The sequence below is a fragment of the Myotis lucifugus genome, unplaced genomic scaffold (assembly GCF_000147115.1).
Source record: "Myotis lucifugus unplaced genomic scaffold, Myoluc2.0 scaffold_12, whole genome shotgun sequence".
NCBI classification, from domain to species: domain Eukaryota; kingdom Metazoa; phylum Chordata; class Mammalia; order Chiroptera; family Vespertilionidae; genus Myotis; species Myotis lucifugus.
In genome coordinates, this window is record NW_005871060.1 from 8,608,664 (window position 1) to 8,630,455 (window position 21,792).

Sequence of the window (21,792 nt, forward strand, 5' to 3'; positions counted from 1 at the left end):
AGAAAAGGAAACTCACGTGCACTGCTGGTGGGAATGCAGACTGGTGCAGCCACTGTGGAAAACAGTATAGAGTTTCCTCAAAAAATAGACCCAGCGACTCCACTTCTGGGAATATATCCTAAGAAATCTGAAATACTAATTTGAAAGAATATATGCACCCCTATGTTCATTCTAACATAATTTATAATAGCCAAGATCTGGAAACAGCTCAAGTGCCCATCAGTAGATGAGTGGATAAAAAGCTGTGGTACATTTACCCAATGAAATACACCTCAGCCATAAAAAAATAGGAACTCTTACTTTGGAGACAGTATGGATGGACCTAGAAATTATTATGCTAAGTGAAATAAGCCAGTCAGAGAAATGACAAATACCATGTGATCTCACTTATATGTGGAATCTAATGAACAAAAATAAACTGATGAACAAAATGGAAACAGAGGCATGGATGCATAGAACAGAGTGACAGCTGTCAGAAAGAGGTAAAGAGATTAAGGAAAAAGCATATATATTTAAAACACATAGACACCGACAACACTGTAGTGATAGCCGGAGAGAAAGAGCGGTGGGGGTAGCTAGAGGTGGGCAAAGGGGTGTGGGGAATGGGGACAGAATGGAAAGAGACTTTGCCACTTCATAATTTTAAACCTTAACAGAATTAAATTAAAAAATACTGTGTGATAACTTTGGTACATTACTTATTGCTTTTTTTCTCTAAGCTTTGTTTTTTTCCTGAGTTTCATATACAAAAGCAAAAAAAAAAAAAAAAGAAGAAGAAGAAGAAGAAGAAGAAGAAGAAGAAGAAGAAGAAGAAGAAGAAGAAGAAGAAGAAGAAGAAGGCATAGTAATAAAGATACTTGGTAAGATATTATTTCCCTCAATGTGATAGGATAACCAAAGTGATTATCTTGTGTTGGATTTTAAGTATGCTTTTAGAAGTATAATTATCTTTAATTGACAATTACCTTTATGATTCAAGCTTTCCAATAATTAAAGTAAGAAAATAGTTTCTGATCTGTGTCTGGTCAAGCAATATATCCCCAGAAAAAAAAATTACTTAAAAATCACTTAAGTAATGAAATTAGAGGTAGTTGTCAGGGTCTCCTTTTTTTTTCAAGTGGGAGTGGGTGGTGGGATGGCCAACAGTTTAACTGGTTGGTTTGGGACTTGTAAGAAAAATAATTGAAAAATTGAGGACAGAGAAATTTGGGGCAGAGGTATTTGGAGGGACCTATCTGAATGGCCAAAAATTGTGAAGATATTTGTGTCTCAGGTGATGCTAGCAGAGGAGGATTTTAATAATCAAATAGATAGAATGACCTGTACTGTGGATACCAGTCAGCCTCTTTCCCCGCCCCCACCGTCGTCGCCCAAAGGGCTGATGAACAAAGTGACCATGGTGGCAGCGATGGAGGTTATGCATGAGCCCAGTGACATGAACTGTCACTCGCCCAGGAGACCTGGCTAGAGCCACGGCTGAGTGCTTGGTCTGCCAGCAGCAGAGACCAGCACTGAGCCTCCTTATGCCACCATTTCCCATGGTGATCAGCCAGCTACCTGGTGGCAGGTTTATTACACTGAAACACTTCCATTATGGAAGGAGCAATGTTTTGTTCATTGGAACAGACATTTATTTTGGGCATGAATTTGCCTTCCCTGAGGCTCTATTTTGCTATGGAACATTCACCAAGTTCCAGTCAAACTGGCCTACATTCAGTTCCTCAGTACACACCCCGCATCCTCTCTTTTCTTGGTGACTTTGCACATGCTCTCCAGTCTCTCTGGAACATTCTTTCCCCCCTGCTTTTATAGCCAGTTTTTGCTCATTCTTTAGGTCTCAGCTTATATATCACTGTCTCAAAGAGGCCTTCCTTGACCACACTATCAAAATAATTTATAAAATCCATTTATTTAGATTTATTTTTAATATTCTTTTTTTCTCCCAGTCTCATATAACTGAGAGGAAGAACAGATGTTAATTACTATGGACAAGGAGCATGTTTAAAGTGCTATGATAACTGGGTGGAGAGGGACAGTACTTCTTTTGGGATGACCCAGGAAAGTTTTGCAGGAGAGTTGCCCACCCCCCGCCACTACAGTGGAAGAGATGGCATTCCTTCTTATACGTACATAGTTCATTCAACTGGTGTGAACATTCAGGAAAAAGGGCATAGTTGTCCCATTTGAGTCCCACTTCCTCTCCTCTATTAGTTTTGTGCTACTGATGCTCATTGGTCACAATTCCCTGCTTTCACTATACTCATTTTTCTCCCCTTCTGCTCATGAACTAGTGATTTAAAAGAAGTTGTGATTAATCACATTTTCCTTAGTAGCTCTGGGCCCTTCATCCTTCTAAGTGTTTTCAAAATGATGCGGTCTCACGAAAAGAGGGAGTCCAGGAGCTCTGATGGGGCATCAATTCCACAGACTATATAAATAAAACCAGGAGAAAGACAGTGAGCGGGATTTTGGAGCTCCCTACCCATCTCCCTTTAGGCCTAGGCACATAATGAACATTCGCTCTCATTGCTCTTACTCTCAACCATGTGAGCTTATTTCTAGTTCTGAAAAAGTGACCCTATAGTCATATTTAATAAATGATTTGTGCTCCCACTGAACACTTGAGGAGGTGAGGGCATTAAACTAGTCAAAGGCCACACTTAGGCATTTTCAAATATTAAGGAAGAAGGATTGGTGTCCAAACAAGGCTTGTGTTTGGCATAAAGTGCCACAGGTAGAACAATGGATTCACTGTGAAGAAGCATTGCTCAACACTTACGAGCTCAAATCACACTGATGCATTTCCTATCTTTTCCTAGAAGAATCATGTGGTCAATCCCACACTGGCATTAAACTTGTTCCAGCCAGATGAGTCAGGAGAGATGGGAAACCAACTTATTTGAGTCAACAAATGTTAACTTGGTTCTGGAGTGGATCAGTAGGATCTCAAATTCTCTAAAAGTATGTGCATGGTTATTTACACTTTCCTAAACCTAAATGCATTCATTCATAAATAAAGCCATTTTGCTATTTTCAATTGTCTTTCATATGGGATATCCTGCATGGACCCTCTCAATCATCAAAATCATTATAGCAGTATTAAGTCAGAAGCTACTACAAAATTAGGGTCCCAAAATGATAGTGACAGAGGGAGAAAGGGAGAGAGAAAGAGAGGGAGAGGGAGAGGGAGAGGGAGAGGGAGAGAGAGAGAGAGAGAGAGAGAGAGAGAGAGAGAGAGAAGGAGAGGAGAGGGAGGAGAGAGAGAGAGATAGAGAGACAGAGAGAACAGAGAGGAAGGAAGGAAGGAAGGAAGGAAGGAAGGAAGGAAGGAAGGAAGGAAGGAAGGAAGGAAGGAAGGAAGGAAGGAAGGAAGTTAGTTCTTATCAATTGTTTTCTATCTAAACTATTTTTTAAAGTTTCATTTACACTTTTCTTGGAAAAGGTGATGTTGCCCAATTAAGACATGTGCTTATTTCCCTAAACAGCTCATAATTTTCCATCTGCAAAAAAAAAAAAAAAGTCATTTGACTTCAGTAAGCTAAAACTCTCAGGAAACAGAGTGAATGCAAGCTGAATGTTAACCACAGTTTCAGACCTAATTATTTCCCAACATGTTGTCCATCTAAATGCAGTGACTTTAGTTGGCTACAGATTTCCCAATCCCAGTTATTCTGCTTACTTTGCTGTCATAAATGCAGCCCCATTTCCCTTCAACCTGCATGTGCAGAATGTGCCTGAAGAAAGCAATTTTACTTTTTTATTGATTTTCTCTTGCTGCCCATTTGTCAAATCTCCCAGCTGTCACTGTGCAGCTTTTTTCTCTTCATCTTTCCTTGTGAGACAGAATAAGTTCTAAGCCAGCAGGATTTCTTACATTTAATATGGTATATAACTGTATGCATTTGTCTAAAGTATATTTCCCACACTTGGAATTTAACACAGACTCTAAAATCATAGGTATCATTTTGAGCAATTATAATATTTAATCTTTATGGGGTGCTTACTAAGTTTTAGAACTGGCCTAAGTTTTATATCCATCAGCAAACTTAACCTTCACAATGAGATTCTGAAGGAGGTGTTGTTTCTGTATCTATTTTACAAAGGAGGCCTCACAAGGTTAACTAACTTGCTCCGAGTGCCTCATTTAGGAAGTGAGCAAGGCAGCATTTAAACAGAGGCAGCCCAGCCACAAAGCCCTTGCTCTTTAGGGTAATGGTAAACTGTAGAACTATATAATGTTGAGACTTTTAAGAAAGGCCTTGTCTTCTTTGTATTGATGCCAGAAAGCAGTGAGTGCCTCTGTAACTTACACAAATCCTAATTCAAGGGTTGACCTCTCCTAACAGGTCAGCTAATAAGGCCCTTAACTCACAAGGTTGTAAGTAAATGTCTGGAGTAAGGCATTAAAAAAAATAATAAATTGTCTTTTTTTTTCCAATTACAGTTACATTCAGTATTATTCTGTATGAATATACACATGTGCAGCATAGTGTCTAGACAAGCATGTACTTTACAGAGTGGTCCCCCTGATATTGCAAGTACCCACTTGGCCCCCTACATAATTATTACGATATTATTGACGATATTCCCTATACTGTACTTCATATCTCTGTGACTATTCTATAACTGCCAGCTTTTACTTCTTAATCCTGTCACCTTTTCACCCAGCCCCCAACCCCTCCCCTCTGTCAACCATCAGTCTGTTCTCAGTATCTATGAGTAAGGCATTTACACCTGCATAGCCCACGGCCACGCCACCCCCTCCATCAGGTTTGTGCTATTGCTGCCCATTTGGCAAGCTCACCGCTTTCCCTATGAAATAGTTCCCTTTCCTTTGCTGGCAAACAAAGGGTTCACTGAGAGGTTGTGATGATTAATATTTTCAATGTATATTAAAAACTTCATTTTTATATTTACTATGATTTCTGATTTTGATCATAGTTCAATTCCCGGTCAGGGCACATGCCCGGGTTGTGGGCTTGATTCTCAGTGGGGTGCATGCACAAGGCAGCTGATCAATGATTCTCCCTCATCATTGATGTTTCTCTCTCTCTCTCTCTCTCTCTCTCTCTCTCTCTCTCTCTCTCTCTCCCCCCTTCCTCTCTGAAATCAATAAAAATATAAAAACATAAATCAAAGCTATTGTCCTTCTCTTAAAGAGATTAGCTATATTATCTGATCCTATGTCATTTTTATTTCCTTTCTCCTATCTCTAAACTCCTTTTTTCCCATCTCATTCTGCTTTTGTTATTCTTTTTTCCCTTACTTATCTATGTAAGAATCATTGTTCTAGAAATGATAGCACCTCACGTTCATTAGAAAAAAGGAAATTGTCTGAGTTCACTGAGAAAATAAAGAAAAACTTGATTTGGGGCAAAGCGCAGGCTCATGTCAAACATTCTTGGGAACCGTCTGCTCTGGAAGACACTGAGCAGTCTTGGATCCTTGACACAGAGTGTCCGTGCTAAAGGAAATGTTGTTCATTTGTTTATTGGAAATTCCCTGAAGACTATGTCAATGAGAGAAAAATATGGATCCTCGGTTTCCTGATATTCTCCTAAAAATCCTATCTTCTCTGTACTGAGCAAAGTCTATCCAAAAAACAAGAAACCTTCAAGTACATATAACAGCAAGAATTTAGCACAGGGAACTGACAACATGGAAGATGAGAGATCTGAGAAGCTAGAAAGGCACCGTGAATCAACAACACCAGTACTGCCCTCCGTGAATCAGAGGAGGGAAAGGGAATGGTACTAGAGATCAGAGCCCGAGGTCTGCAAGCGAAAGCTGAGGTCATGCAGAAGGCACAGGCACTGTCAGAGAGGCAGCCCATGCAAGAGAGAAGAGAAATACTCAGCCGGCTTCTCCGTTCTGCCTGCCCGCCTGTCTCCTGTAAGGGCCATCCGGGACCTGAAACTAGCCAAAAGGGAGATGAAATGGGGTCTTAGGAATGCAGCCTACAGGGCCATTCCCTCCAATCCAGAGCCGAGCAAGGAGAATGGGAGAACGGGATCTGACAGGGATCAGGCCCTGGATGGTACACTCCCTTCGTCTCTTCCACTTTTCTGTGGCTACACATAATCATCTTTTCCCCACCAGAGAGCTGTTAATTACTACATGCCACTAAGTCAGCTCCAACTCCTGATGACGTAATGAACAAATGATGTTGCAATGGCCTGTCAACAGCCCTGCTCAGCTCCTGTAGACTCACGCCTATGGCTTCTTGTATGGAGTCAACCCATCTCATATTTGGTCTTCCTCTTTTTTGACTGCCTTCTATTTTTCTCAGCATTATTGTCTTTTGCAAAGAATCTTGCCTTCTCATGATGTGCCTGAAGTAGGACAACTTCAGTTCTGTCATTTTTGTTCCAGTGATGTTTCAGGCTTAATTTGCCCTAGGATCCACTTGTTCATCTTTCTGGCGGTGGAGGGTATCCATAGAGCTCTCCTCCAATGCCGTATAGCATGGGAGGGGGGGGGCGGGGGGAGGTTGGGGGTTAATGGGAGGATGAGGACACATTTGTAATACCTTAACCAATAAAGAAATTTTTAAAAAATAAGTTAAAAAATAAAAAAATTAAAATTAATTAAAATAGGGAACTTTAAAACTCATGCAGTAACTGGTTCTTGGGAATGCAGCCTGCAGGGCCATCCCCTCCAATCCAGAGCTGAGCAAGGAGAATGGGAAGACTGGATCTAATTATGTTATTTCATCAGGATAAGCTTCAAGGAATAATGTGTTTAAAACTGCAAAAACCCAATCTATTAAATCAATGTACAAAGGACCTTGACACAAAGCTTCATCTCTGGGACATTTATTGAAATTTAGTTCCAGACTATTTCCTTATTGAGTTTTGCTTTTCTATTTTCCTAGAATATAGCCATAAAGTCAAATTTGGCAAACTTACACTGGTTAATCATATTCTGCAAAATTATATTACTTCTTTATATTTCCACAGAGATGTTTCAATGACTATTTCAGAAGAATAGAAGAGAAACTAATGAACAAAAATAGAGCCAGAGGGGGAAAATATTCTAAAATATAATAGAAGTAATCCTGTTATTTGCAGATTTTTAATATTTCCTACAACTTTTGTGATATCATACTATGTTAGTACAGTTTTGGTAATATTATTATACTTAAAATCCTTTTATTCTTGAAATATTGATGTTTATTGCATGTAATATATTATATGTAAGATCATTTTTCTTAAATAATTGGTGTTTATTGCATGTAACAGTATCATATTTAAAATCATCTTTCTTGAGATATTAATGTTTATTGCATGTAACATTATTATATTTAAAATCGTTTTTCGTGAGATTAAAAAAACTGAAAAAAAAAGAAAAAGTAATGAAGGCTTATAAAATAATGCACTATTCAAACTCTTTAAAACTAATTTTTTAATTTTCAATTTTCAAAATATTCTTGTCTTAAGCATCTATTATAGATTATAATTTTTAAAACTACCCAAAAACCACTAAAGTTTGAGAGCTAAGAAGAGATGTTTACAACAATTTGATCTGTTTTTACCAGATTTTATACATCTTACCATTAGTCACCCCCCTCAAAAAAATAAAATAAAAAAATCCTATAGCAAGTACCAGCAAAAAGACTCCATTTTTGAAGGTGAAGTTGGAAGCTGATTTGATTTTGTATCTGCCTCACACTTCACAGGCATTCATCAGTATTAGTGGAATGAGAAGAATGAGGATCCTGAGGTATCATAGATGCAAATTAAATAGGGACTGACCCTTTTAAAATTCAGTTTTACTATGTAATCTTTCTGCTCACGAACATACACCATACCCTGGTGTGTGTTTTTTATTGACATAGTATAGCATTCCAGGTAGAATACAAAGTATCTAGTTCAATGTGTTTTAGATAACCAAATGGACAATTTTTTAGTATAAGGATGTCCCAAATATTGAATGTATAAAAAGATTTGCATATGTGAGACATACTTATACTAAAACATTATTCATCAACATGAGAGAGATACATCGACTGGTTGCCTTCTGCCCTTTCCCTGACTGGGGCCAGGGATCAAACCTGCAACCAGGATATGTTCCCTTAACTGGGAATCGAACCCGAGACCCTTCAGTCCTCGGGCTGATGCTCTAACTACTGAGCCAAACTGACCAAGGGTGTTTCATGAATTTTTGTTTGAAAAAACCTGCACATCCTTTGTGTGAGAAAAAGATGTGTTCACACATACCTAGCATAGTCAGATAAAAGTTTAACTGATTTTATTTCCTGGTCCTAGTCCTCCTGCTCACTTGTTTAAAACCCATTTTTTAACCCAAATTTGCCCAATTTTACAAAAATATTATGAAAGTAAACTATGTTTTATGAAAATAAACTTCCTATGTGTAGGATTCTTATCCTTCTTCTTAAAAAGGAAAACTAAAGTGTTTTTCATTAATTACCAGTCAAAAAATATGATATTTAAATGAAAGTGTATCTTTATCCTTCTAAATTCAGAATACTATCATCTCTAAGATATAAACTGGACTCCTAAGACCTCAAGCTTGATGAAGCAAGATGTATGCTTGAAATCTTACTAGAGGTTAAGACACCACAACTTTACTTGTGTCTGAACCAACTCCACATAAACAAAAATAAAGGAAAACCCTGTCTGAGATGCTTTGGCATTGTCTAAAAGCAGGAAAAGACCACTTTCCTGATCCAGCCTCCACTTCCTCCCCAGACAAGTGGGTGTAGCGGCCCTGCTGACCTGCCACACATGACCTCCTTTACTGCTCTCACTGAGACCTCTGGCTAACCCCCTGGCCAAGCTATGAGCCACAGACCAAAGACCACCACGGGTTGGGAATATCAACGAAATATACAGGAAAGGGTCAAAACACCAGCTCCCAACCGTAAACCGTTTCCAATCTAACCTACTGCTTCCTCTAATTATGGTCATCTCCATATTAGGAACCATGTGGAGTATTTTAAAATCAAGTTTCCTAGAATATACTACCCACACAATATTTGATCTGGTAAAAGGCAACTTAGACTATAATTAATCTGTAAACACATTCCTACAAGGAGACAGAAGTCATCCAAGACCTTCAAAGAATATGGGTTTAGGTTCTCAATTACAAGAGTGGGCTAAAAAGTAGGTTTACAGTTGTTTGTATGTAAAATAACACAATAATTAATAAATAATAATACATGCATAAACTCTGTGTTCTGTATACTCATAGCTGTAAGCCTACTTTGCCCACCCCTGTATAACTAGATAGGTTGGTTTTAACTTCATTTCTACCTGCCCCTTAGTGTACAGGCCAAAAAGTAGAAGGTGCTCTAAAAGACAGGTGGCTTGCTTACTGAGAAAAAGTGAATGATGCTGCATGAATAATCAGAAGTTCCAAGATGGATTTATTCTTTTTATATATATATTTTATTGATTTTTTACAGAGAGGAGGGGAGAGGGATAGAGAGTTAGAAACATCAATGAGAGAGAACCATCAATCAGCTGCCTCCTGCACACCCCCCACTGGGGATGTGCCTGCAACCAAGGTACATGCCCTTGACCGGAATCGAACCTGGGACCCTTCAGTCTGCAGGCTGACGCTCTATCCACTGAGCCAAACTGGTTAGGTCTGGGTTTATTCTTTATTGAGAGATAGCTATAGTGCCTCTCTTCTCAGAGGCATGCTAACTTAACAATATTTAATGGACTTTGTGATATAGTCAAGGTAAAGTCATGTTCCCTGGTTTCCTACATTGAACACTAACTATTTACTAAAACATATACCAAAGCTAATTTTCTTCTGGTAAAAAGTGATAAAAACAAGAACAGAGGACCAAGAGAAATCTGCTACCCTAATCACTTAAAATATCTACTGATACCCCTTTTGGAATAAAATATTATACACCATCTCCTTTGGAATTAAATGAGTCATATACTTAAAAAAATAAAATACAATAAAATAAAATAAATGAGTCATACACTTATTGTATAAAATGATCAACTTCAATTTGAACATAATAGTTATTTCACATGGACTAATTCGGGGTTTTAGGAATGGGGAAGCAAAAATAAATAGAAAATTCTCAATATAGAATTTTAATGTAGAAATTCTAATGTAGAGATTATATATAATAAAGAAGTAATATACAAATTAACCCTCATGCCCTCACAAGATGGCTGCCTATGACCAAGCCAGCAGGGAGGCTAGTGAGGAACAACCAAATGACTGAACAAGCAGGCTGTGTGGGGCGACCAGACTGGCAGGGGGGTTAATGAGACACGACCAAATGACTGAACAAGCAGGCTGCATGGGGCGACCAGGCCAGCAGGAGGGCCGTGAGGGACAACCAAACAACTAAACAGCAGGCTGTGTGGGGTGACCAGGCTTGTGGGGGGGCAGTGAGGGCCAACCAGGTCAGCAGGAGGGGGGGGCAGTTGGGGGCGACCAGGCCAGCAGGGAGGGGGCAGTTGGGGGCAACCTGGCCAGCAGCAGGGGACACAGGTGACCAGGCCAGCAGGGGTGGGGGGCAGTTAGGGGCAACCAGGCAGGCAGGTAGGTGAGCGATTAGGAGCCAGTGGTCCAGGATTGTGAGAGGGATGTCCCAGATTGGAGAGGGTGCAGGCTGGGCTGAGGGGACCCCACCACCACCACCCATGCACGAATTTCATGCACCGGGCCTCTAGTTATATATATAAAGTTATAGGACCACAATGTAAATTCAGTCTCATGAATCTAGTGATCTGGAACATAGATGCTAATAATCAGAAACTATGGAGTGAGCATTATTATGTGTAAGGAGTTGCATTAAGGTAACACCTGCTCATAACAGATATCAGGAACTTAAAGCAATAGAGCACATTTCTAGTTCATATAATATCCAATATCGGGTTCCTGGTCAGCAAACAGTTGTTCAAGCTATCTCCTCTATGTGTCTCTGCCCTCCAAAAATATGTCCCAGTCCTCTCCATTCAACCAAAGGGTAAGGAAGAAGAATGTAAAGGAGGCACACTTGGGTTTTAGGAACTTCAGCCTGGAAATGAAACAAACCTTACTTTAGTTCACATTCTATTGGCAAGAACTAGTCACAGGGTCATACCCAGATGCAAGGGAGGCTGGGAAATGTAGTTTTAGCTGGGAAGCCACTTCCTAACAACTACTCTAAAGAAGATGAGTTTTTGGTGTACAGCAGCAACACCTGCCACAATTATTCTGATTGGTGCCATAAGAAATCCAAATGTAGTAAGACATAAGATTAACTAGAAAATACACCTTTATTTAGATATATGGTAGTTGTTAAAATAGGATAAGAAATTCACTTGAAGTTTAACTAATTAAGACAATGTATATTTTAGGTCATTATATATATTAAGTATGAAGCTAATGATATTAACCCACAATCAGTAATCATGCATTTTGAATTGGTGATTCATATTAGTGTGAGATTAGCAGAGATGTATTAACATTTTCTGACACTGTACAGCTCATAACGATAGCATGACATTAGCTGGGTGGCATATGTGGAAAAATAAAGCTTTGTATTTTTATTAGCTTTGAACCTGTTAAAAAATTATTCACTCTCTTTACAGGCTTTCCTATCAATATTATTATAACTGACAGCTTTTGTTTCTGATTACTTGTGGCTTGTTTTTTTCAACCATGTTTGGTTAAAGTCGGATGCTTTTAATTCACACCTTAGAAGTTAGTCTCATTAGTTCCTCTTCTGTATTGCATTACAGCATCTTCTTGGAAGCTTTTCATACTAAAATGGAGAGAACTAGCCATTCCCTCCACTGGGCTTCTACTAACCCTGTAAATATATACTCAAAGGTTTTTGCAAGGAGTGAATTAAATTGTGTATATAGAAGTGACTGCACAGTAAATGATTTCTATTATAATTACCTAAAAAAATTGAGATGATAATACTGAATTCATATAGTTGTTAGGATTAGTAGGCATAATGCATATCTTAAATCTAGCAGATGTTTCATGAAAACAAACAGTTCACTATTTTTATTATTATTTTTTTTAATATATCTCCTTTTAACAAGCAAAGGCAGAAGTTCTGGATTTTTTCTTTGCTACCACAGAAAAGGTATATGCTGAAGGCATGATAATCACAAGAAATTATTTTTTAAGGGGGGAAAAAATAGCGGAAACTTGTTTTGCATACAATGGGTGAAAATAAGACAATCTGGTCATAAACTTTGATTCTAAATAACTCTTGAACAATTTCATCACATAGAAAGTAGAATTAATAAGTCATCTAGACAGGTCATATGTACAGGTGCTTGGAAATGAAGAGGATGTGAGGACAAGAATGAAAAACCTAAAAATATCTCCACATTTTGAAGAAGCCTGATATTCCTGATCTGTTTGGCAATGAAATTGTCTCCTAAAACCACAGGCAACATTTGCCAGGGAAGAAACAAGCCAACTTCTTCTTCAGTCACTTTCTCCTCAATTTCCCACTCTTGCTGTAACTAAATCTGAAAGAAATTCATGTGATCTATACTGAGAAAAACTCTAGAAAACCCATATTTGGGGAAGTAGTGATAAAAAATTCTCAGAACATCAAAGATTGACTTATTAGAGTCACATGTTGGAAGTGACTTCCCCCCATCCTATATAAAAAAAAAAGCTTAATATGCTAAGTGCTCAGTCATCTGCTCGGCCATTCAATCAATCAAAAGGTAATATGCTAATGATATACTAAGGCCACTCAACCACTCGCTATGACATGCACTGACAACCAGGGGGCAGATACTCTGAATGGTGGGTTAGCTTGCTGCTGGGGTCTGGCTGATCGGGACTGAGCGAGATGGGCCAACATGTCCTGGAGCCCTCCTACAGTCCCTCCCCTGCTAGCCAACCTCCTATGTCCCTCCCCAGCCCCAATCGTGCACTAGTGGGGTCCCTCGGCCTGGCCTGCACCCTCTCGCAATCCAACTGAGGGCCCCCCCTTGAGTGCACAAATTTTGTGCACCGGACCTCTAGTCTTTTAATACAATGGTTTTATTTTTACTAATACTATTATAATAATTTTCATTTTTATTTTATTTAAAATATAGCCAAAACCACATGAACATTTACTTAAAAATATCTTAAGGACTCAACTTTTGCCCTACCTGGTTTGGCTCAGTGGATAGAAAATTGGCCTGTGGACTAAAAGGTCCCATGTTCAATTCCAGTCAAGGGTACATGCCCATGTTGTGGGCTTGATCCCCAGTAGGGTATGTGCAGGAGGCAGCTGATCAATGATTCTCTCATCATTGATGTTTCTATCTCTCTCTCCCTCTCCTTTCCTCTCTGAAATCAATAAAAATATTTTTTTTTTAAAAAAAAAAGACTCAACTTTTACTTGCCTGCTGATCTACCAGAGAGTCTGTCAAAATCTATATTTCTGGTTTTTAACCTGAATTTCTCAATGCTACCTGTGTTTCTGAAACCTGTTTGTTCTTCCTTTTGCAATATAAACATTTTATTTCTTGTAAATTTTTTTAAATCAGAGAACTTTAGAGTTGAAACTGATGTTAAAAATAACCTAGATTAACTCTATCAAGAAACCTGAGAAACCAGACAAGTTAAAGGGCTTGCCAGAATGCCACAGTAAGAGAAGATCCTGGCTCTTCAGACTCAGCAATGGTATTTTTTATTTTATTCATTTATTTTTTTGTAGTCCTCACTGGAGGATATTTTCCCATTGATTTTAGAAAGAGTGGAAGCGAGGGAGGGAGAGAAACATTAATGTGAGAGAGACACATCAATTGGTTGTCTCCCACACACACCCCAATTTGCCAGCGATAGAACCTGCAACCCAGGCATGTGCTCTTGATTGGGAATTGAACCCAAGACCCTTTGGTTAGGCCAGTGCTCTAACCACTTAGCAATACTGGCCAGGGCATCAATGGTATTTTTTAAATGTATATAAATTGTTCTGAGAATCCAGCAGTTGCTCCTGCTCCCTGAGCCAATATAGCCAATATATCCACAGGGCATACATTCAAGACCCCAGGCATTCCTGAAACCAGATAGAACTGAACCCAATATATACTCATTTTTTCCCATGTATCCATACATACTTATGATAAAGTTTAATTTATAAATTAGGTACAGTAAGAGATTAACAACATCTATACCAGGGGTCCTCAAACTTTTTAAACAGGGAGCCAGTTCACTGTCCCTCAGACCATTGGAGGGCCGGACTATAGTTTTAAAAAAAACTATGAACAAATTCCTATGCACACTGCACATATCTTATTTTGAAGTAAAAAAACAAAACGGGAACAAATACAATATTTGTATTTGCATGTGGCCCGCGGGCCATAGTTTGAGGACCCCTGATCTATACTAATAAAAGGGTAATATGCTAATTAGACTGGGAGACCTTCCAGACATCATTCCAGACAAAGCCATGGTGGTGGGGCCGAGACAGAGGTGGTTAGGGGCGATCATGCCGGCAGGGGAGGACAACTGGGGGCAATCAGGCCATCAGGGGAGGGCAGTTGGGGGTGAGCAGGCTAGCAGGGGGGGGCAGTTGGGGGTGAGCAGGCTGGCAGGCAGAGTGGTTAGGGGCAATAAGGCAGGCAGGTGAGTGGTTAGGAGCCAGTGGTCCCAGATTGCCAGAGGGATGTCCCAGATTGGAGAGGGTGCAGGCTGGGCTGAGGGACCCCCCCCCACACACACACACACCATGCACAAATTTCGTGCACTGAGCCTCTAGTCTAATAATAAAATAGAACAATTACAAAAACATATTGTAATAAAAGTCTGTAAATGTGGTTTCTCTCTCAAAATATCTCAATGTACTATATTCACCCTTTCACATAAAGGAAGCACTTTAAGGCTTCTCTTTGGCATATCCAAATTGCCAGGATCATTACTCTGGTTTTCAGGATATTATTAAGTATATAAAGGTTTTGAGAACACAAACACAATAGATCGACAGTGACTCAGATAACCCAGGTGGCTACTAAGTGACTTAAAGGTGAAGAGGGTACACAGCATGGAGACGTGGGACAAAGGGATGAGTCACGTCCTGGGTGGGATGGTGTGGGACTTGCGAGATTTCATCAAGCTACTCAGAATGGCGCACCATTTTATACTCGCAATTTATTTGTTTTGGAATTTGCCCTTCACATGTTTGGACTGTGGTTGAACGTAGGTAACTGAAACTGAAAAAAGTGAAACCACAGGTAAGGGGGACAACAACAATTCTCAGAGAGAGGGAAAGACAGGAAGAAAGAGAGAAGCACATCTATTGGTTGCCTCCCTCCACAAGCCCAGGGCCCCGGCCAGGGAGGAGGCTGCAAACGAGGTATGTGCTGACCGGTATCGAACCCAGGACCCTTCCGACCGCAGGCCAACGCTCTACCCACTGAGCAAACCGGCCAGTGCTCTATTTAGGGATTTTTAAAAAGGCTTTATCGGGGATGCCTTGACGCTTGATGTGAACTACGTCTGGAAAGATGTAAAAATAGTTCACAGGCAGGTGTGGATGGGGTGGAGGGATATTTTAGACATGGAGGCCTGCAATGTGAGCACAGGTGTGGAGAATTGAAATTGCCTGGCACCTCGGGGAGCTCCGGGTAGCTATGTTCTTGTTCCATGAAGTACAAAGAGGGGAGTTGGTGAAAGACAAGGCTGGCCAGACGAAGGATGCCGGATCTCAGAAGTCCTCATATTCTGTAAAAAACAGCTTTCACCTTCGCAGATATATTGCCTGAAGTTCTACGATGTAATCCATTCTGCCTGATAGCAACTTCTAATAGGACCTAGAGGAGAAGTTTCATTTGGGGCTTTATAAAAGCAACAGAAAATAATCAAGAATGACTCAATTTAATAAGAAATATAAATTTTATTATAGAGTTAAATTTTTTCATTACTGAATAAATAATTGTTGGCACATAAACAGCTAACTTATGCTGTGTTGAAGAACTCAAACATTAAAGAACTCAAGCTTTAAATACTAATTATTTTAAATAATATTTTTTAAAACATAAGTGTTTTACCATGGAGTAGGGGCATTAACATGAGGTATTCCTTAACAGGAATTGGCAAAAGCAATAACCCTTAGCCAAGTGTGGCTAGAAAACATCTGATTTAGCTGCTTGTTTTCTTTTTTAAATTTTTACAAGTGTTCATTTGAGCCAAACTGAAGACCTATGCTGAGGAGCAAGATCTCAAATGCTGCTGCTTTTGTTGTCAAGTTTTTGTCTTCTTTCTTCTGTTCTGCACTAAAATGATCACTTTTTCGTACCAACTTTATAAGTGATTCTCTACAAAAACCACTCAAATCAGATTTTTAAAAAAATCTTTATTGTCGAAAGTATTACATATGCCCCCTTTTCCCCACATTGACCTCTTCTAGCCCGATCCCACCCCCTCCCCAGGCCTTCACCACCCTATTGTCTGTGTCCATGGGTTATGCATATATGCAAACAAGTTCTTTGGTTGATTTCTTCCCACCCCCCACCCCCACCTTCCCTCTGAGATTCGACAGTCTGTTCCATGCTTCTATGTCTCTGGATCTATTTCAACATCAGATTTTAAAAATGAGTTCTCATAAACTGATTTCAAAGAATGCTTTTCTCCCTTCAAATACATTCTTCAAAATGCCTGGCACTGATTGATTAGTGCGGCAAATGTGTTTCCCCACACTAAAAGGGCCCGCAGCTGATAGACTTTCTATTTGTACATCTCTGCAGCTTCCCACCTCCTTTCTTTGGCTCCTCTCTGATTTCAGGCTTTTGGATTGTTGCCCATGTTACTGCATAGACTCAGAGACCTATGCTACTGTGATTGATTTGGGATGGAAAAGAGCTTTCCTGTTTGAGTACAATCCCAAAATACCCTTCAACTCCAGTGTAGACACAGGGTCTATCTAATCTCACCTCTTAACCTCATTGGCTATACAAGTTCCAAATTTCTTAGTTAATTGCCATGAATAAATGGGTTCCATGAGGGTAAGAATTATGTCATTTTAAGAAATAAAAAATTGTTTACATCTCCTCTAGAGAATCTATCATTTAAAAATGCTAATGTCCTCAGAGTTAGTGATAATACTTTAATAAAGAAACACTGCTAAGTTCTTGAGTACTGGCAAATATTAGGTATCAACATGTGATATAGGGATTCAAGCATGGTGCCCATGCATTATATTGATAAGCAAGAACTATGTGCTCAGAATTCATTGTTATAGATGGAGAATTACATGGTTAATCATTAAGAATTTTCCCGGCTGGCATGGCTCGGTGGTTGAGCAATGACCTGTGAACCAGGAGGTCACGGTTTGATTATGAGTCAGGGCACATGCCCAGGTGTGGGCTCAATCCTCAGTAAGGGTCGTGCAGGAGGCAGCTGATCAACAATTCTCTCTCATCATTAATGTTTCTATCTCTCTCTCCCTCTTCCTTCCTCTCTGAAATCAATAAAAATATTTTTTAAAAACAATTTATTGAATACTTATTTAATCTATAACAATTCTATGGGTCTAAAACAAAAAAGTTTTTTGTTTGTTTTAAGTGAAACTAATGTTTACTGAAAGTAAGACCACTTTTTCAGGAGCTGAATTTTATTGACAAAGTTATTGAGCAATGGAATAAAAAGTTTTATGATGGTTCTTTTTTATATTTTTTAAATGTTCTAAAACTTAAAAATAGCACCCTATCTTCCACCCTTGCTTCCTTCCCTCCCTCTAATAAATAATGCCCCTCTTTTCTAAGCTGCAAATGATGAATACTGAGGGAGGCTGCTAATTAGCTATAATTCCCAACTTGTCTGTGATAGGTTGGTGATGGTATCAGATCATCTTTACCTGAACTTTAATTCAGGGGGGAAAAATAATTACTTACAGAGATGAAAGATTTGAAATAGTTGATTATACATCACCAAGTAAAATGTAATTGTAAATGTCCAAATAATCTAGAAGTCAGTAAGAAAGCCCACCAAAACAGTGGCATCTAGGCACTTAAATTTTCCTACGATATGGGAATTTTCATGCAATTCAAGAAAAAATGTAATGTTCTTAAATGTTTTCATAAGACTTCTTATTGTGTCTATATTTTATTATCACAAGCCCCTCTTTATTCCAGTTTACAACTACTTTTTTCTTGCCACATACAAGATCTGCAGGAAATTTGATCATTTTGACCTTTGGATTTTAAAAATCAAGTGTGAGACTAATCAAGAAAGGAAATGGTGTGGAGATGTTACAGATCAAGCCTCTCTGGCTCAAATCATTTAAAATGTTAACTCTGACAGCTGGAAAATCTTACTCAGAAAAAAATGTGTCTGCAGCATGTTTGATTACAAAACCTAAGAAGCATGAGCCTTTTCCAAAGTGAGAATGACACACTCTCCATTTCATCCTTTACAGAACTGCCTCTATTGTGAATTGCTTTATCGTCTCATCTCTGAAGCTTGCCAGACACATTCTTTAACCATGAATTCACATTTCTTTCCTCTGAAGGACACCTCGGGATCTGTAACCTTTTGAGTGAGTGTGGGAAGTGGGGAGGAGACAATAGCGTCCACCTGGGGTTGCGGAATGAAGGCGACCACAGAGGAATGAAGGCAGCCACAGAGCAGAACGAGAATGCTTGGGTTCTCTTGGCCTCTGCGTTCCCTGTTTCTGTGTAGCGGGTCACTGTTGGGAAATATTTACTCACCTGAAATTCCAAGAAATGAAAGGCCCCTCAGCTGTTTTAGAGTCCTGTCATTAAACACATGAATGTTCCATCCTGCCAGTGTAAGAAAACCAGCAGAGCCGGATTGGGGTCTGAAAGCCTTTTCAGAAATGCTGCCATCGTGTGGCACTTTGGAGACATACCCGACCGGAAGAGGCCCAGGCTGGGTCATATGGTTCATCTCAGGATGGCTGGGCTCCAGCGACATCTATTCCTATAACTCTCTAAGTTCATATTAACTCATTTCCGTGGGCACAGGGTAAACCATTGCGAATCCTTTGGAAATCTCCTTGTTTTTAGAACTGGTGAACTTCCCCCTACTAAATTGACAATATGACTAACTTATGTGGGTAATGTGTCTAAAGAAAAAAAACAACAACAATTTTTAAAAGCAGAAATAAGAAGCCTGTTTTGCAATTTTTTAACCTGCAAGTCATATTTTATAGAGATAGCTGCCATCTGAATTATTAAAATGTGTGCTTAGAACCCACAAATCAATAATATTAATTCATATGGAATGCATCCCATTTAAATGAGACATATTTCCCCAACACCCACCAAATGTTCATAAAACCTATGGATTAGTTATACTGCTAACACTGCAAGAAATTATTTAATCCGTATTTATATTAAAAGCAATATTCAGTAAAGAGAAGCTGACACCTTAGATATAACTAATATTAAAAGGGGTCGTTTATTTTTAATCTCACTTCACACGAATCTTACAATGACGACAGGAGGTAAATGAACAGTGCAATTTCCATTTCACAGCAGAGAAAGCTAAATGGAGAGATTAAAGACAATATTAAATATTTTGAATGGACTCAGTGCTCTGCTAACTTCTGTTCCAATAGTCAGACTCCATCTGTGATTTTTCTTTCACTCAAATACCTTTTAATTACCCAGAAAAGTGTTAAATATGTATTTTTTACATCTTCTTATCAAGTCATCAACTTCATATATCCTGAGAGAAAAACTAGAAAAAGATGATTCAGAAATCTAACCCATTCCTTTAAAGGTGTGTAAATTAAACTAGTGATGTACACGATTTAAAGATCTTACATCTAGTCTTATTCTAATAACCCATTTCATCTAAAGACACTGCAAATCACGAGGACTTGCTGCTCCTACATTTCAGTCACAGTTTACACACACAGTGTTTAAAATATGCATATAGTATGTGCCAAGTGTTTTTGTTTTCCACAGACTAATTTATTTAAGCCTCTCAAAACCCCTATGAGCTAGGTAACAGTATGTGCATGTGACGGATGAGGAAGCAGGTGTAGCTCGACTGAGGTCACACAGCTATTGAGTGGCAGAGTGGGATTCAAAGCCGCTCTCTGGCTCCCGAAGCAACACTCTCAAGCAATCACCCTGCTCTCAGAAACCACTTTACTTCTGTAGCATCTAAAGTAAATTGCCTCTCTTTTATGTAACAAGTTATCAGATTAATCACCTTTAATCAATTCGAACAGTGTAACAAAAATCCACGTCCTTGTAAGGTCATTGTAAGTCCAACTCTGTGGGCATGAACATGGACTTTCATGTTTCTAATGCCATTTGTCTAAATGACAAGCTGTTTCAGACTTGACATCACAAAACCAAGCATGAGACTAAAGGATGGAGGCAGGATATCTGAGACCTTTGTACGCCTGAACAACAGCCTTGCAGCTCTTAAATAAATACAATTGTGTGGCAAATCTAGTTGCACGTATTACCTTAATCTCTTTCTCAAACGGAAAGAAATAAAACCCATTCTATTTAATTTTATTTAGGACTGATTTTATATTAACAATTTTTCTCCTAATTCAGAAATTATAAAATCTGTGTAAGAACTAGTCATTTCCCCCCTTTTTTAATGGGTCTCCAAGGTGCCCTTTCATGATGCTGAATGTCATTCCCATAAATGAAAATGCCAGCTAATGATATTGTAGAGAAGTAATGGTTTAACTCTGGAGTGTGTGTGTGTGTGTGTGTGTGTGTGTGTGTGTGTGTGTGTGTGTACCACAAAACCAGAGGGGGAAGTGTGGGAGCAAGTGGGTTGGGCAGTGGCAAAAAACCTCATGACACATCTCTCCGCCTCCCTGTGTTGGGGGGAGGGAGGGTGCCTGAGCAGCATTTAAATACTGGGAGGTCCTGGTTGTCAGCAGCAAGAGGAGGAGACATCGAGTGCAGCACCCTCTGGGACTGGACTCTCCTCTCAGACCAGTGGCAGCCTTCTCAGCCAGCAGCAGACCGAGGTAAGCCTGCAGTGTGCTCTCCTGCTGCTGCTGTCCTATACATGCAGTTCTGTTCATGGGGAAGGTCAAGTTGTAAGGCACAGAGCGTCACTGTAATGCTGTTCATCATATTTTAAACTGTTTTAGTCTTTTGAATAAGCCTGCTCGATACATAGCAGATCTCCTGCAGACCAGCTATTTTGAAAGCCAGCCAATATAAAACTTAAAAATCCTTCCATTCAGTCCTCAAAAGAAATGATACTATCTCTTCCAATTAGAAAAAAAGGAAAAGGTACGATTCTATGCCCCTGTGGGATGATTATACCCATATCATTTTAAATGGATAGATGATTGTGGAGGCATTTCAAAGGAAAAGGATCTTCAGTGCTAATATAAGCTAATGATAATGCTGTTTTTAATTATTTGATTTATACTATTTTCAAGCGGGAAAGTTTCTGAATTTTTTTTTTACTTCTCTGTATTTACCTATTAAAATTTTCACCAAAAACTTGTATGACATTATGTAGACTTATTGCAAATAAAAAAAAAAGCTGCTGATTATTTTCAATGTTTCCTTTTTTGTTTCAAATTTCTAGAATAACTTATTTTCTAGGATAACTAATTTTAGAAATAGCTTTATTTCACCCAAGTAGCATCTTTTTGATAATTTAAGTTAAAAATCATATTTGAAATGCATGCTGAAAAAATGGAGGAAGCACATTTCTTTCATAGTTTTATCACTCTTTGTGTTTTTCTTCTCTGAAAAGTAAAAGTCCCACACTATCTTATTATTTTAATTAATTTACTGTTGGTCTGTGCTTAGGTTTAGACAGCTGGTAGTGTCAGGAACTAATGGTGTGATCTCTGGAACTCTAAATTTAAAAGTGAATAAATATAGACTTGTA

The 21,792-nt window shown here is 39.0% G+C and overlaps 1 protein-coding gene across 1 annotated transcript in view; it reads left to right on the top strand.

The window, feature by feature from the left end:
- The first annotated feature begins 1,315 nt into the window (after nucleotides 1-1,315).
- SPP1 (secreted phosphoprotein 1) overlaps nucleotides 1,316-21,792 on the top strand; it is a 26,504-nt gene continuing 6,027 nt past the window's right edge. The window contains exon 1 of the mRNA XM_014452112.2: nucleotides 1,316-1,414. Coding sequence (XP_014307598.1) covers nucleotides 1,316-1,414 — 99 coding nt within the window. The remainder of the gene's footprint in view (nucleotides 1,415-21,792) is intronic.